Raw genomic sequence first — 18,596 nt, forward strand, 5'->3', positions numbered from 1 at the left:
CATCTGCAGGTACCAGGATTTGCTGAAAAACGCCGCTAATAATTTGTGGCGAGTGTAACTTCGGGATTTTTCAAAACCTTCGCTAAGTAACTCGCGGGGGTTGAAAACCCCCACTAAATCCAAAAAAAAACCCCACTAAATAACGTTTTTTTTTGTAGTGAAGGTTGGTAGGCTGGATTTTCAGATGTAGGTTTTCTCATCAGTTCTCTTGGCTTGTACGTGGCTTGTACTGATGGTTGTGATGCTTGTTGTGAGAGCAGGTGGTAGGATTCAAATTGGAGGATTCAAAGGTTGTGCACCTTTGTTGATGGATAATCAATTGATTATAAAAACAAAGCAAACACAACAAAAATTTGGAAAATTTCTGGGTAGTTGCTTGTTCAGTTCAGTGTTTCTTGTTTCAATCTGTGTTCAATTAGGTGAGTGGGTTTGTGTAGGTATGTGAAAGGGAAGATGAAGAAAAGAAGGAAGAGATGGATGAAGAACAAAATCTGGGTTTTTGATGAAAGATGTGGAGATGAAGAGATTTATAATTAATAATTAGGTGAGGGATTAAATTAGTAAATTAGGTTTTAATTACAGAGGTTAATTTCCTTTTTTTAAGAATTTAAATGAAAAATAAATAAAAAAATCCACCTGGCCTCATTAATCCCACGTGGCCATGCCACATGAGCCACCGGAGCTCCGGCGTTGACCCAGAGCTCCGGAGGGACTAAGACCAAACATTTTGACAAAGGTTAGGGACTAATACCCACCTTTACTCCGGCGAGGGACGAAAACCAAGCATTTAGTAAAGGTCAGGGACCAAAAACTTATTTAAGCCAAAAAAAAAAAAAAAAAAAGTATCACTTGAAAGTTGAAACACTTACTTTCGTGTCATTTTCGTCTACAGCAAAATTAAATGAAAAATAATACTTTTCTTATCATGTCAAAGTTGCCAAAGAAAAAAAAGTTGCATGTCCAAAGTGTTCGTTACTATTTAATGACTCACGTTTCGGAGCTCAAATGCAAAACACACTAAAATTTCACTATCAAGGGGTTCCTTATTGTGGGTAGTTGAAAAGTGTCTTATACTAAATTCAAACTTACAATAATTAGTGATATATATCCAAGTTTAGATAGCAAACATGGATTTTATTTGGGTCACTGGTTGCATTTGTCAATGTGAATAAGGAAAGACTAATTAGGCAGAAAAGGTTTATACGAATTGAATGGTTTGATCTTTGAAGTTTGATTAGATACTAGACTCCAAAAATGGAGTCTAAATGGATAGCCGGCTCGTAAATGTGAGACATACAGACATATTTAATAATTGATGATATTGAGCAAGATGGTGATTTCTTTTTCTCTTCACTTTGAAAATATTCTACTAGCTAGGGTTCTATGCGTGCTTGATGTAGTACTCTAAATCAAATCAATATTAATTTTGAAGAGTTTATAGCTATAACATCTAGAAAGAGCTGAGAAAACATAGTGTGTGTAACACCCCGATTTCGGTGGCGTCACTTTAGTAACCAAAATAAACTTAATGCGGAAAAACGTGAATATACTTTTTTTTTATAATAATAACTAAGACAAGACGGAATTAAATAAAACCCAACAATAACAAAAATCCGAACTAATATACAATATATAAACAGCCCCCGTTGTAGTAGCAACCTCGTCACGAGTAACCTCCAGTGACGGAAAGAAAAGTGCAACGCCCGTAGGCAATATATACAAACCAAATGAAAAGGTGAAGTGCCCGCAACACTATCCCTCAAAACTGAGAATCAGCTGACCCAATGGCCTGAAAATAAGACTTCCTAAGTCCAACCAACTCTCTGTGATTCCCGTAAGGAAATCACACAAAAAGCTATAGGCGGATCTACCCTGTCCCCTAAGTAACAAATGAAGCAAGACTGTCAGAGCTAAAACTCTACTCCTACACTAATCCTAACTCGAGGAGCTCATACCAACACTCAAAACTATGTGCTAGCATGATCGTCGTCTGAATCAGAATCCAGAACGACCAAGTCTACTAACCCTATCCGTCCTCCCCTCGCAACCGCAGTGCGCTCCGATGCTGGACTCACGGGCTTAGGGCCCGAACCCTGATCATCGATGATCGCAACGGTGGGTGCACTAGACCCTGCCGAAGGCACTCCCACTGGAATCTCCTCTGAGGGATCCTCCTCGTCTGAAGACAATGGTGGTGGTGGTGGTCCTCCAAGTCCTGGTCCACAGTGAACGCCCGGTGGCAAGTTGAAGCTGATAGAGCATCGCCTCAACACTCCTGACCTCAGAAGTCCTCCGCTATCCACGTGATCCTCCATGATGCGCCCCGAATACGTCGCTCGATGGCTCGCGGGGTCAACCACCCACGACCCGGGGTCGTCCTGATCGATCATCTCATACCTAATCCCCCCCGAAGGGTGGACCATGGTGAACCAATCCGCAATATTCATCTGACAAAAGGCGTTGTCCGTCAAAACACACACAGAAGACGCGAGGGTCAACTCTAAAGAACTATGTAGATAATAAACCCAATAGGTACAAGTAATAGATAGCCACTTAGGCTTATAGCTAGAGATGTCATTCCTAGGGTTGCATGTTCCACAATAACATAAACGCAATAATAGCAATTAGCATGTTCCAAATAGGTTTATCAATTACCAATCACACTCAACAACTAAATTAGTATGCATGTTGCATGATATGTATGCAGGTTAACCCAGTCAACCAATATGCAATTCGGAACGGATGGACATCAACGGATCAGCCCTAGCACCAGCCACGGTGGGACCATTTCGGCCCGCGTGCCTCTTACTCCAACGACAGCGGTAGTCAGATCAGCCGTAACCCGTAGGTCTGCCATTTCGGTCTGCTACAAGAGACGTCTACAGACGCTCTTTCACGGAAATCCGGGTCTTATGACCATTTTGGAATCCGACGAGGTCCAGAGTACGTCCTGTGTTAATACCCCATTAATGTTGCATGAATGCAGGATGATTAGTCAACCAACGTCTCCGATCTCACTCGACACGTCGCCACGTGTTCTAGGTAAATTAAAGTTTCTAAAAGCTTACCCTAAGGTAAAGTCGATTCTGCGACAAAAGACACACTTCACGCCAACACATAACCCACGATGATCTCCAAATCATCCGACTCATCTCAATCCGATGGTCACAACTGCTCAGCGAGCACAGAGTATCATACTCTCGGAAACTAACGGTTTCCCGGACTTATCCCCAGGATAGCCCAACAACATCGCTGCTCCAACAGCACAACAACCAACGCTGCTCCAACAGCACAACAACAAACGCTGCTCCAACAGCACATCAACAACAGACTCAACACTTGGATCCGACGACAATTCTCGTTTTCCAAAACTATGATTTGCATCCAAAGCCTCCTTTCGAGATTTATACCATTACTTAAAGATTTAGAGGTTGTTTAATGTCTTATGAGTTTTCTTTACAAAATAATTATCCCTTTAGTCTTATCGCGAATCCTATAAGTTCTCGGGATCTTCGAATCCCCAAATGACTCCAGAGAATGTCTCGATCCATAAACCCTATACAAGGCCCGAATCTCATTCGTCCTATCAAACTTTCTCAAGACTCTCAAAATAAAATCGGCATGACCTGCCCGCTATTCTCACCATTCAGAATCTCAGATTTCCAGTGTAAAGCATATTTAAATCATCACAATCAACAACATGTCATATATCAAGAAATCTCAACATTAACACTTAGCACTTAGCATATAAAGCATGCACCACACATCCTAGATTACCCACATAGCACATAGCATGTAAGTCAATCTCAAAAACATTCAGTAGATGAATCATCTACATTGTCAGCCGAAGCCTCAGAAAACATTTTCCAATCACACACAATCCAGTGCATAAACTGTAAACAATGTCGAAACATCGACCCTAAGCATTAACTAGAGATTCAGTGAGAAGCCCTCACCTGAAAGTTCTCCAGAATGATCAACTAGTGCTTCCTCGCACTCAAAGCCTTGTTCCTCAGGGAATTCCTCAAAATCACCTTTAGAGCAAAACCACAGAAATACTATCAGAATCTATCGGAAACTAAACTATCAATACTTACTAAGGTTACACGAAGCAATACATACTCCGAGGTACGATAATCTAGCGCGAAAGGACAAGTTTTCGGAAAAGGAAATTTTCCTCCTCCCCCCTATAGGGCTCGGCCACTTTGGTTAATTGTGGGGTTCGATTTTTCTTCGATCAAACTTGGTTCCTATGCTTTCATAAGCCGTAACTAAGGGTATTCTGAACTCGGAAAAATTATCGGATCAAAAACTGTCGCAGGGGTATTTTGGTCATGATTTTTAACTTAGAAATTTCAAAACTGAAATCCCAAAAATAAAATTTTGCAGGGACGTCACCAACGACGTTTATGACAACTAATCCTACTAGCACTAAGCTAAGGCGATAGTTTTCAGCCTAAAGGTTGAAGCTTTACACCAAAAACTCCAAAAATGGGTATTTTAGGTTCAAATTGATTCCGGCGGAATTCCGGCGACATAACGGAAAATCTAACCCGGCAGAAGTGATCTTGGGCACATATAGAAGAGGTTTAGAATCAGAAATGAAAGATTCAGGATAGTTTTGCAAAAACCCATAAACTATCCGCTCAGAAAACTCTACAGAAAAGCTATGGAAAAAGCGATCAGAGGTAAGGATTAGCGACTATACCTCGAAACCTTGAAGCAGCAACTGATTAATCAACGATCAAGCAAGGATTGAACAAAATCTTCTTCTCCTCCTCTCCTCTCAAACTCGCGGCCTCCTTGGATGAAATGGGTAAGATATTTGTTTTTTCTCATTTCTTGGCTATATATAGAGGTTGGCAAAACGCGGTAAAATGAAAGTTTCGCGAATCTGATTTTTCCGGCGTCATTCTCCGTGAATTAATAGATATGTTTTGGCGAAAGAATTCCAAAACTATAAAGAGGTCTCCTTGTATTTTTGGCAACTAATGCATAGTCGGTATAAAACTATTTTACCCGATAAGTTGCTTTTTGCATCGAATGTCGGAATAGAAAACTTCCTTCGGAAGAAAGATTGAAATCATCAAGAGAAATGGGTGTACGCGTGTAGAATATTCATTTGAAGCTCTGAATAGATAAAGTCCCCATAGTCGGGTGATTCTAGGGTTTTGAAATACTAGGGATCCGGTTTCGGCAAACTTCCGATGATTGGAATCGGACGTTCGTAGATCCTAGAGTTTCGCCTCGAAACGATTTTGATATATGGAAAAAGAGAAGTTCTAACATTTCTCTGAAGATTTTTGGAATTAACTTCCGTCGTGCCTAAAAGTGAAAATTAGCTATATACTAGGGTTTCTGACCTAGGTTTAAGCGTGTAACGATCGTGCTATAACTTTTATCGATCATAATACAATCCTTGAACTTTTCCCTGAACTTTCTCCTTCATAAATATATTTCATTTAATAAACTTTCGTTCAGGTTTCCCTTCACATTACATCAACCCTAATCGTGAATAAGAAGTTTATTCACTTAGCATGAACTTAAAAACTCGGGCCTTACAGTGTGCCGAATGTTTATTGATTTTTTTTGGCAAGTATTATCGATTAAAAACTTGAAAATAATCAATGAGAAATATACAAACATATTTAATATATTTGAAACCCATAAAATAATTATCTAACTAATAGTTACAACTCCTTTCAAAAAAAAAAAACTAATAGTTACAACTCTAATGAAACCAATTAATCTTCAAAGGTATGTTTTCGACGCTTCGGTAACTCAGGAGGTTCATGGAGAATTTGGTTTTATTGCCCGTAACAACCACGGTGAAGTCCTTGCAGCAGCTTGTTGGAGCTATGGGCCGTTCACGTCTCCAACGGTGGTGGAAGCTCTCTCTATGCATGCGATGGTCGATGATTCTGGCCAGGGATCTTGGTTTTCGGCAGGTCGTTTTCGAAATAGATCGCTTACCTTTAGCCCAAGCCTGGAAACGCAAGGGTGGTGGTTGCTCTTTTTAGATTCTATTGTGAGGGATTGTAATTTTTTGCTTTCAAAATTTGAGGTCTTTTCTTTACTGTTCGTCTGCCATACGACCGATGCTTTAGCTACATTATCGTTTTCGCAGGGTGAGTTTGTGTGGATTGATGATGTTCCTCCTCAACTTATTGGCATTGTCCAATCTGATGTACTGGCCTTAGTGCCTTCTGCTTCTTCGTTATTGATGAGTTTGATTTCAAAAAAAAAAATTTATGCCAGTTTACCATGGGTTTTAATTTAGGCTTAAATGCACTTTTGGACCCTCATGTTTTAACTTTCTGCGATTGTCAACCCTTATCTTTTTTTTTCTACGAATGGGAACCCTATTCTTTCAAAACACTGCACCGTTTACCCTCCCGTCCAAATCCGTCTAAAACTTGACGGAACACGTTGATATGGCCTTCCACGTGGATAAAAGGGGGATTTAAAAAAATGGCTTAAATGCACTTTTGGACCCTCAAGTTTACATTTTTTTCGATTGTTGACCCTGATCTTATTTTTAGTTTGAATGAAGACCCTAATCTTTCAAAACGTTGCACCGTTTACCCTTCTGTCGGAAGGCCAGGTAAGTGGGTTCCGTCAAGTTTTTGACGGATTTGGACGGAAGGGTAAACGGTGCAACATTTTGAAAGATTAGGGTCTTCATTTGTAGAAAAATAATATCAGGGTCAATAATCGCAAAAAATATAATCGTGGGGGTCTAAAAGTGCATTTAAGCCTTTAATTTAAGGATTGAAATTACATTTAATCCTCCACTATAAAACTATAAGATTGTAGTGATTTAGCGTCTAAAATTAGCATCGACTAAGACACCAGTGTTAAATTAGGCATATTTGTGTCTGCCTAGTCGATGCAACATCGAATCAAATAGGGAAACAAAAAACATACTTAATTTACGATAGTATAGCCGACGATAATTAGCATTTTGTTTTGACAAGTTAGCGTTAGTTAAGATCACCGGATAATTAGCGCACGAATTTTACCGACACTAACCCTACGTACGAATCAGCTAGAATATGAGTCGAAACTTTAGCATCGGTCGGACCAATGCTACATGTCATCTTTTCCTCCGTCCATCTTTTCTTATAAGCTTCTCTCTACCAGAACTCTACCAAACCCTACATTTTATCTTATCTTCTTCTGCACTCTCTTCCTTTATCTCACTTTTACCATCAATCCCTACCCTTACAGTTTTCTCTCCCCAAACCCTCCTTTATCGCGCCTAAGCATCACCCTACCCTTATCATCGCTCATCCTCGCACCATCCTCTGCCACTATAGGTCGCCTTTCATCCCTTGTCCTACATTATGGCCTCCCTTCGCTGACCCTTACCATCCCTCTAGTGATTATACCTATTTTACCCACCTCCCTCCTCTTCTATAACCCTCACCTACTCTCTAAACGACCAAATATGCGGCCCTCAATCTCTTCCTCATCCTCTCCCTTCACCGCCTCCTCATTGCTGCAACCTCACCGCCCTGAGATGTAATAAAATAACACAAGAAAGGAGAGGGGGGTCGAATTGTGTTCTTTTAAAACTTTGTTTTTCAAACAATTATAAGTTTCAAAAAAATTTCGCAATCGTTTGGTACAGTTGAGAAGAAAGTAGAAAGGTAAACAGGTAAACAATGGAGGCAACAAAGTTTTATCCTGGTTTACCCGTAAACGTTAAGGCTACGTCCAATCCTTGGTTATACCAAAATTTCACTATGCAAGTATCAAGGACTTCTCCTACAAGTATTCTCAGGGACTTCTACCACAAGTATCTCCAGGACTTCTCCTACAAGTATTTTCAGGGACTTCTCCCAGACAATCTTTTCCAAGATAGTTTTGTTCTTCAAGAGTCTCTTCTAACAAGAGGGATCGTAGATACTTTCTAAGCACAGGAACGATAAGTATGTGATTTGAAAATTGACTCTATCGATCTTATGTTCTAATTCTGGAGAGGTGGGTGCTCTAAACGATCGTCATATGTCATATGTTTGAATTAGTCAATCCGATAAGAAAGCTAGCTTCAGCAGCTGTCGGTTTTGTTGCGTATAAATCTTTCCCACTCTGTCTTATACTGACCTTCTCAGACATGCCTTTTTAGGGATTGGTCTTCCGCACCAGCACCTAAGACTCGTAGACTAAAGCACTTATTTTGAGAGCATAGTTCAATACGGCGGAATTCTTATTCAGATAAGTAGGAAAGCAAGAGCTCCAGTAGATGTTGAAAGATTCTATTCGTACCTTAGATATTGGGGATCTAGCGGGCGACTAATCTATGGAAATACCTTGGACTACCGCTTCTAAAAGGAAGGGTGACTCGTCATGATTTTGCTTCCATCATTGACAAAGTGAACAAAAGATTGACATCATGGAAGAACAGGTTTTTGAACAAAGCTGGTCGTCTCTATCTTGTAAAATTCGTTTTGACATCCCACCTAGTCTATGCTATACAAGCGCTTTGGCTCCCAGAATTAGTTTCTGACTTTGTTGATAGGAGGATCTGCAATTTCATATGGGCAAAGGGTGACAGTACTAGGAGTTGAAACTTGGTACCTTGGGAAGATATCACTCGCCAAAGGAAGTTGGTGGGCTTGGGCTTCGCAGTACTCACATTAATAACATAGCTATGCTTGGTAAACTTGTTGAGAATCTCCTGCATGATAGAGGGAAACCCTGGGTACTAGCTCTCACACAAAAGTATCTAAGGAATGACATGGTTTTTTATGGAGTCTATAAATTGGGGAATTCTTATATCTGGCGTGGTATTGTCAAGGCTAAGGAGTATGTCAAACACTTGTACCGCCCGCAGCTAGGGGAAGACATTGCTTCCTTTTGGTATGATAAATTGCTCGGGATTATAGAGATCCATATGTTAACACATCAGATACTTTGCTTCGCATTTCGAAGGTTTGGGAAAAAGGAGGCTGGAACCTGTCCATATTGAACACAATGCTCCCAATAGACACTATGAGATCCTAGCCATTCAAGTGCCTACTCTGGCCAACGGGAGAGATGCAACAAGATGGGCCACCACAAATGATGGACACTACACCACCGCGTCGACCTATGCCTCACTTGTGGATTTAAATGATTTGGAAACAAGTTTATGGAAGAGAATATGGAAGTCAAAGGTGCTAGAAATGATCCGTTTTTTCATCTAGTTGATTCACAAGGACGCACTGCCCACGAATGAGAAATGGCAACTGAATCACTTGAGCCCTACCTCCAAGTGCCCGAGATGTGATGACACTTGTGAAGACTTGGACCATCTGTTCATAAGGTGCCCGCAGGCGTGCCTTCTTTGGCTGGAGTTCGCGGGATTTTTGCCATCCATTGATGGGGGAGCATCATTCCAAACTTGGTTTACTGGTCTGTTATTGCATCTGTAAAGTTTGTTGGCAACTTCCTGGTGGAACTAGCGTTGGCGCAATAACAAAGTGTTTGGGGAAGAGACATGGCTGCTACCACAGGTCCTGCGAAAGGTGCTTTTGTACGCCATGTACTGGCGTGGGGGACTTGGGTTAGAGCGAACCGACTTGGTGGCAGGTTCCAACACATCCACAGGTACGAGAATGGGGCACTACCTTGTTGTCGATGGCAGTTATAATTCGGTTACGGGTGCAGTGGCGATGTTAACTTCATCCGATAGGGGTTGGTGCACAACGATTTCGGAGAGCAAGGAGTTTGGGACAGCCTGTAAATCAGAACTTTGGGCAGTGGAGTTGGGCTTTACACATGTCTGGAACGTGGGAATACAATCGTTATTTTGTGCTTCGGATTGTGTCGACGTCGTTCGTGTGCTTGGGGCGCAGGTGAATATAGACACATTCTGGGAGAGAGATCAAATTATATATGGAGGTAAGGGATTGGTTGAGGAAGGACCGTTATGTCTCTTTTATACATGTGCCACGTGAGAAGAATAATGTGGCGGATTTCCTTGCAGGGAGGGCTAGATGCATAGAATATCCACTGCTATTTATACGTCCTTGTATTTAGACGCTTGTGTGTAGTTGTTTTCATTTTCGTTATCTTTCCTCCCGAAACCAAAAAAAATTCATTAAGAATCCCGTTATTATTGGAGGAGACCTTCATATTCTATCTTGTACCAATGCCCTTGAATACATATGGTTCCCACAACTGGTTCATTGATGTTGATCTTAACAAAGACTCTTGTGTACCTGCCTCGTACTACATTGGATACCCATTTGTTAAAGTAATGAAGATAGTCTAGTTGATAAATTATTGATCATTATAGCTTCCAAAATGGATGGATCATGGATGGTTTAATATGAAATCTATGAAGGTAAAATTGAAAAGTGCCATTTTTACAAACAAACATTTATTGTCTCAGCTGTTCCCATAGACAACAATGACACAACCAAAACATGAGTTAAAATCCTGCTACATATGATTTTCATTTTTTGGACTAGATCCCATCACCAATGAAACACCATTTTCTTCATCCAAATTTGTCTCAGTATTGATATCTAGTTTCCCCTTTTCATTTTGTGTATTTGCTACGTCATAAGATGCATGTAATCCTACAAGTAGGTAATACACCACCAAAAATGCAGTCCACAATCCAAATCTTCTAAATGAATCCTTATCCAATGTTCCAAGAAGGAAAATGTTGATGCCAATTGATGCTGATGGCAAGAATGGAACCAGTGGAACACCCCAAATCTTTGGCTTCTTTGCAAGTGGAACCAAAATCCAAATCCCAATTGTTCCCAAAAACCAAAGAGGTACTAAAATAGCAAAACCAATCCAGTTTGTGGTTTTGGACCAGTAAATTGCAGAGCCAATTGAAGAGCCTATGATGAGAACAATGCAGCAAATGAATTTCCCAATGTTAAACCTTGTAGTCACTCCTCTGGCACAATAGCGGCGAACCAAGAGAGCCAAGGCCACAAGGGAAAACAAGAATAGAGTAGAAATCGAAAGAAGATTGGCAAGAACATCAAGGCTAGTGAAAAATGCAACAATAGCAGTGGCAAAAGTCATTACAATTGTGGCATTGATGGGTGTTCCAGTTCTTTCATTCACTCTTGCAAACCAGGAGGGCAACAAGTGGGTTCTTGCAATGTGTGTGAGGTACCTTGCTTGACCCACTGCTCCAACAAGGAGAACACTAGTCATTCCTTTTAGTGCTCCAAATGCAACAATGTACTTAGCCCAACTCATCCCAACAGCTTCAAATGCTACTGAGAAAGCTGCACTCTCATCAACCTGAGTGAGGACAGGACCAGAAAAATTTAGCACATTAAGCAAAATTAACTATGACTAATTAAAAGTGATAATATTAATTCCCTTCTCGTTTTTCTAAATTTCAAAACTGATTTTGGAAACAATTTTAAAAACCTGATTATTAGAACATTTAAAAAAACAGTTTGGACAATATGTTTCGCCAAGCTGAACAACCAGCCATGACCTGAAACCTAAAAACATAAGTTAAAAAATCGCTTAAATGTTTTAGGAATTTAATTTTAAAAACAATTATAAAACGTCAACCCCCATAAGTTAAAATTATTCGCATCAAACAATTAAAAAAAAAAAAAACACTGAAAACTGTTTTACAAATCAGTAGTCAAACATCCCCTAACATTTTAAGAAACAAATTCTCTTGAAAAACATCAACCCCAATTTCTTAACACAGTTCTGTCACTGACCTGAGTGTATTTCTGCATCAAACAGAGTGTCACAGCTAACATGCAGTATAAAAATGTTGTCAAAGTCATTGAGGCAATAAGACCAATAGGTATGTCTCTTCCAGGGTTCTTTGTTTCTTCTGCCATTGTTGAAACTGCATCAAATCCAATGTAAGCAAAGAACAAAACTGCAGCAGATTGGAAGATTCCTCTTGCACCAAAAGGGGCAAAGTCGGAGTAGTTCTCTGCTTTGGCTTTGGTTAACCCAGCAACTATGATGAATAAGAGGACAAGAACATGAATAATTGAAGCAATGTAGTTGAAACGTGAGGAGCCCTTTGTGCTTGAAATAGCAAAGACACAAATAACAGCTAGAACTACAACAGCAATGGGGTCAAGCTGGTTGTAGTTTTTTGCAAGGCCATGGGTTTGGATGAGAAACTTGTCGGACTCTTGGTTGCATAGGGTGGCAAAGTAGGATGTCCATGAGCGTGCCACTGCAGCGCCGCCGATTACATACTCGAGGAGAATATTTCCTGAAGCTATGAAGGCGAAAAATTCACCAAGCTCCACTCTGATATAAGCAAAGGAACCACCTAGGAGCATGAAATCAACATTCAATGTTTGCAATAAGTTTTTAGTTAACTATAATTTCATCCAAGTACAAATTATTCAAGTACCATGTAGCCTTCACAATCTGTTAATCTGTATAAAGTATGTTCAATTAGCTCTAGTTCAACAAGAAACTAAGGTGCAACATGGATAAAAAGAAATCTGGGACATACTAGATCGTAATCTTCAAATTAACATGGAAAAGAAAAATCTACTACTAGGATCAAATTATTTCAAACATCAAATAACCAAAAAAGTGTAAAGAGATTATTGGCATTTAGAAAGTTCAAAATCATTATTTGAAGAAAAACTTCTCTCTTATAACTTTCTATTAAACAATCATTAGTAGATTTTAAAACTCTAAAATCAGAAACACTAACATTTTCTTTGTCTGCACTAAACTTAATTGAAAGATACCAAAGAAAAATACATACCAGCCACAGGGATTTCCACAGCAAACTCAGTGTAGCAAAAGACAGAAAGCATGGCAGAGATGCCTGAGATAACATAGGATATCACCACGGCAGGTCCCACAGTTCCCTTCACCTCAAGCCCTGTGAGGACAAAAATGCCAGAACCAATGACACTGCCCAAACCAAACCACATCAAATCCCACCATGTGAGTGTTTTCTTCATCTCATGCTGACTTCGTTTCTTCACCTCCACCAACTCCACTTCATCCATGGATCGGGCCAAGACCCGATCCACAAGTCTAAATGGGGTGTGCAAGAGTGCTCTTCCATAGCTGGATAAGTTCTCAAATGACTTCAACTTTATTGGTGAAGGGACAACATCTTCTGCTGCTAAGTTGGAATTTCCATTTGCTTCCATTCTACAAACATGGTTCACAATAGTGCTTAAGTGGGTGCAACCCTACTACAAGGAATGAATGTATCATGTATGTGGGAAAAGAGTAAAAGATACAAATCATAGAGGGAATGGATTTTTATACCTGTTGCAACGAATATTTATTAATTTTCATGCTATAGTGACTTCCTTTATCCAATAGTGAATGGGTCTTTTCTATGTGAAGGGTATCTCGCAACTATCAATTAGAGACTAATTCCAAATTATTAAAATGGTTTTTGTCTAAGCACAACTAGAATAGTCTGATTTAGAGTTCGGATTAAATGTCAACCACGACACCAACGCTAAATTTGACTCATTAGAGTCAGCTTAGCCGAACCAAAGCCAACGCAACTTTTCGAAAAATCTTTAAAAGATGTGATTACTTTATGAAAATTAAACTAGCGTTGGTTCAAGCGAACACTAAAAACATCAGCCAACGTAGTGTCTTGCCCTCTTTTGTTTTGCGTCGGTAAATGAGGAACGCGAAATCTCTAATCAACTTATCATTGGGACGCCGACTCTAATTTATCAATGTACGGGTCATTTCGCAAGGCCCAAGGTTTAGTGTCGAATTGGCTACGGCTATGTGTATTCATGAATCCGCCATGCCTTGAATATAAACCTCTTCAACCCTTCACTCTTCAAACCCTAACCTTCATTCTCTTCCTACCCCACCGCCTCCCTACTCCACCTACCCCTCCCTCAGCCTCCGCAGCTGTCATTGTCGTTGCTGCCCTTCTCTTCCCACCCTCTTCTTCTCCTGTGTTTTTTTTATGCATCACATATACTACTATGCATCGTATTTATGCTCTTCAAATTCAGTTCTCTAGCTTGGCCACTTAATCCCCTGATTTCTCTATTCTTTGTCTTGATGATGGATGATAATTGGGAAATCAATATCATGACCATGTTATATAACCAATTTCAAAACTTATATTGGCAATGCATGATACTTGGTAACAAATAAAAAACATGTACATATTTTAATGATCAAACTATGCAGCTTTATCTATTATTGAAAATCAGTGACAAGATGAATTGGATAATTGTGAACTTCTACATGAATCTGGCGTTGCTGTTTTGAAAATAATATCAACACATACTCATATGACTGCCACTAATTATTATAATTTAGTATCGACCTTAGTCTCTGTTGGATTTCATGGGCTTAGAGCCAGCTCAACCGACTCTAAAGTTTTACGTCGGTTAAAGAGTCAACTCTACACACATTAGTTTCAACCTATTTAAGTAATGTTCGCCCCGATCCCGACGCTAAATTTTTGACATGTTTGCAACAGTTTTTTTTTTAACTATTCCACATTTTTCTTGTATTGAAGACTGAATGATTGCACAAAATCTAAGACTAAAACTTAATCTTTAGAAGTATTTGTGAAATCATTTTGGTTCCCTTCTGAAGTATAAAGACAAGTTAAAACATTTATAAATAAACAAAATAAATTTTTTTATTTGTTATGTGCGCTAGCTGCATATTTAGAAATTCTTTTATAATTAATTTTTAAATAAAAATCAATTGTAAAAAAAAATTCTATTATTAACTTTTAGATTTCAAAATTGATTCGCAAAAACATAACTAATCAAAACATGCTAGTAGCTAGACTACTCTGCATATTCATTAAACAAGACCTATAAAGGAGAGCATAATCATAAGTAATTGGAATAATTTTAAAATCCTATAGAAAAGTTTAAATCAATTAAAATTGCTGTGAGTGAAATATTTTCTAGTACAGTTTGTTTTTTAGTTTTTAGCGTACATTTATATATTATTTATGCAATAGCCATTCTACCTTTATAAAAACTATTTTAGTAATACTTTTAATTAATGTGAAATTTCTAACACTTGTAATATCAACAGAATTTCTCAGCAATAAAAGAGTGCTTATAAGTTATAATCTACCAACCATTTTCCGGCAGAACAACCAAGTATATATAAAACAGCATGATATATCCAAGATGTATAATTAACGACATCAATGCTTTACCTCTTCTTCGTGAGTATTTTGTGATGAGAAAACCCCAAGGCTTCAAAATTTCTCCAATCTTCGTGAGTATTTACGAAGAAAAGATTGGAGAAACAAAATCAGAACCAATCTTTTCTTGAATCTAGTTTTAAATACAATGCAAAAGGCCTTTTATTCTCTGTCCAGTCGGCAATAGGAAACCAACATACAAAGGGACAAAACCAAATACTTCCGATGGAAACAATTTTGCAGATGTTTATATATTATATACATAAACGACAGTGAATGGAAATATGGACATCTTAATTTTTGTGAACAACTAATCAACATAGAGCCAAATGTATCTAATTGGTTCAAATTATACATGTTTAATTTTCTCTAACTAGATCTTGAATTTATGTGAATGGAAAAAGAAACATCCACTACGCGCGAGTGTAAACATTATTATGATGTGAATATTTCTGACTTAAAAATATAGCCTCTCATAGAGTATACTTGGGATACACCAAGAGCCAAAGGTGTGTCTTCAATTTATATCATTTAATTCAAGATCCAGCTGCAACCATATGTAAGTACTCAGGGCCAGAAGACACCGAAATTTCCTAGGGAAAGGGCATCGAGAAAGATTAATTAAAACAATTAAGATTGTACCAAAATTTGTATAAATTAAATCTTCAAATATCAATTTACATACTTTATCAGAAGGTCTTGGGTTTGTGTATTTTAATGGAAAAATTCTCGTTGTGTAGGATAGTTCCACTCCCACCATAAAGTGATGTTTTCAACTTGAACATAATTATCTTCAAATGGTGATACTCATAAACATTAAAATTATTAAAATAGATATATGCAATTTGAGAAGTATTCTTCACATGGCAAGACACACGCATAAAAATGGGGTGATTGAAATAAATAACAATTAAATTTCAATAGTGTTCCGATTAGGGTTTTCAAAGGGATCAGAAGCATAAAAGACTAAGAAAAATATATGGAGTGCTATTTTAGTGTATAGAAGAAGAGATACATAGAGGGGCGGGGGTCTCCCTTTTATAACACGTCAACCTCCAAACCCTAATTGACACATTCATTACATGGTTGACCCTTGACAGGTCTTGACCCTTGACAGTGCGCATGATCAGTGGTTGACTTGCTTTCTCATTGACGGTTGAATATCTTCGTAGTGGAGTGGGCCTTCACTTCAGTCATCTAGCACGTAAGGCTCAGGCTTCATCTTTCCCGATCAACACCAAGAGGGCAGTCAGGCCTTCCGGTAGGGCCTAATCATCCAGTCAAAAGTCTCTAACGGTACACAGCCCCCCAAGGCTTGGGGCTAAATGCTTAAGCCGCAAAGCCTTAAGAGAGCTTGTGTGCGCAAAAGTTACACGTCGTGTAACATCTTCCATCTTCAAAGGTCAGCTTCCTCCCTCCACAATCAACCTTCTCTCTCCTAGTGCATGGAAGGTAATGTTGGTCTCGGTTGACCTTCTCTCTCCTAGATCTCGCGCTTCAACAGTCGGTTACCTTCCTTTCACGGTCAGTCTTCTCTCTCCTGGTTCATGTGCTTCAACGGTCATCTACCTTCCTTTCAAGGTCAGTCTTCTCTCTCCTGGTTCATGTGCTTCAACGGTCAGTTACCTTCCTTTCACAATCAGTCTTCTCTCTCCTGGTTCATGTGCTTCAACAGTCGACTACCTTCCTTTCACGGTCAGTCTTCTCTCTCCTAGTTATAATTCAAAAATTAATTACTTATAATTACAATTGAATTTAAAAAATTGGAAACTCATTTAAGTTTATACATTAATGAGATGTTCTGTCGTGATTTAATGTCAAAAATTACCAATTTAACAACTTATTAGGAAGTTTTAAATAATTATCAAAAGCTAAAAACAGTTTTAGATTTCAAATAGAACTTCCCTGAGCTATGCCAATCATGAAATAGATCTGAGGTCGTTGTCGACAGCAAGGAAGTGGAGCTTGAGAGAAAGAGACACGAGGGAAGAAGAAGGCGGAGGCCGTTGGCACGACAGGGACTTCTTACTGCGGCAGCTCTAGCACAACGTTGGGGTCCAAGTCTGGTAATGTTTTGATCTGAGCGCGGGTGTTTTGCGCGGTAACCCTTGGCGTTTTCGGCCATGTGCGCTGGTTTGGGACTTTGATATGTGGAGTATGTGATGTGGTCGTCGCCGAAGGGGGGGGGGGTCTCCGTCTCGGTGGATGATGTTTCCGATGCGGTGGGTGTTGTCAGATCGGTAAGCGTGCGACTGAAACAGAGCCTGGACAAGGCTAAAGTGGTGAAGGAAGAGAAGATTATAGGCCGTGACTGGCAAGAAAGAGGAAAAGGGTTTTGTCGGCAGGAGTGTAGTTGGTTTCCTGGATAATTGGAGGTCTTTGTTGAATTTGGCGTAGATGGAGGCTAGTTATGGTTCAAAGGCTGATAATTAAGAACCTTGATATTGGTTTAAGAAAGAATGAAGAATTTATTTGCCCATAGCTTCTGCCTTGGACTAAAGGATGTTTCGGAACAGTGAGGTATGGGAAAGTTCTACCGAGCCCCATGGTGGGCGCCAATGTTCTGGAATAAAATCTTAAGGCAGAGCGAAGAAGCTCAAGAGTATTATTCTGGTAATAGATGAACATATGTTATACATCAAAGGCTCCCCCTTATATAGTTGGTGAACCCACAACCCTAGTAATAAATTAATTGAATGAGTTGACTAGGTTACATGACTTGGGGAGGACATCAAGGGGAATACTAATTACTACTTTGAATGCTATATCCCGCTCTTGTTTCTATTTTTCTGTATTTGACGTTTGTTTCTTGTTGAATAAAAGTAGAGAGTACTCTTTTCTCTTCCGCTAGAGAAGAGTTTTTGAAGAGGCCCAAAAACATAAATATGTGTGTGTTCTACTTCTCACAAAGCACACCACTTGGTTACTCGACGAAGTTCATCGTTTCTCCGCCAACTCCATGTTTGGCGTCGAGGTCACACCACTTGGTTACTCGACCAAGTACGTCGTTTCTCCACCAACTTCATGTTTGGCGTCGATGTCCCACCACTTGGTTACTCGACCAAGTGCATCGCTTCTGCGCTAACTCAATGTTTGGCGTCGAGGTCACACCACTTGGTTACTCGACTAAGTGCGTCGCTTCTCTGCCAACTCAATGTTTGGCATCGATGTCACACCACTTGGTTACTCGACCAAGTGCGTCGCTTCTTCGCCAAATTCATGTTTGGCGTCGAGATCGCATCACTTGGTTACTCAACCAAGTGTGTCACTTCTCTGCCGAAATCACATCACCTGGTTACTCAACTAATCATGTTGTGCACATTGGGTTGGGTAATTAAGCCTACCACATTGTTGCCAACTCCAACGCACGAGCTGAGATCTCAACACTTGCTTAATTAAAAGCTCCAAATAAATAAATGAGGACAATCGATTAACATGAAAACGGCGAGGATGGGAAAAATACGAAGTT

At 39.5% G+C, this 18,596-nt stretch overlaps 1 protein-coding gene across 1 annotated transcript; it reads right to left on the reverse strand.

The window, feature by feature from the left end:
* Positions 1-10,309: 10,309 nt before the first annotated feature.
* On the reverse strand, positions 10,310-15,294 carry LOC130737632 (cationic amino acid transporter 1-like). The gene is made up of 4 exons (XM_057589449.1): positions 15,140-15,294; positions 12,725-13,122; positions 11,700-12,274; positions 10,310-11,259 (listed from the first exon to the last, which is right to left on the reverse strand). Exons 2-4 carry the CDS (start codon positions 13,119-13,121, stop codon positions 10,432-10,434), a joined length of 1,800 nt encoding a protein of 599 aa, XP_057445432.1. The 5' UTR covers position 13,122; positions 15,140-15,294; the 3' UTR covers positions 10,310-10,431.
* Positions 15,295-18,596: the final 3,302 nt, after the last annotated feature.

The sequence above is a fragment of the Lotus japonicus genome, chromosome 2 (assembly GCF_012489685.1).
Source record: "Lotus japonicus ecotype B-129 chromosome 2, LjGifu_v1.2".
Taxonomy (NCBI): Eukaryota; Viridiplantae; Streptophyta; class Magnoliopsida; order Fabales; family Fabaceae; genus Lotus; species Lotus japonicus.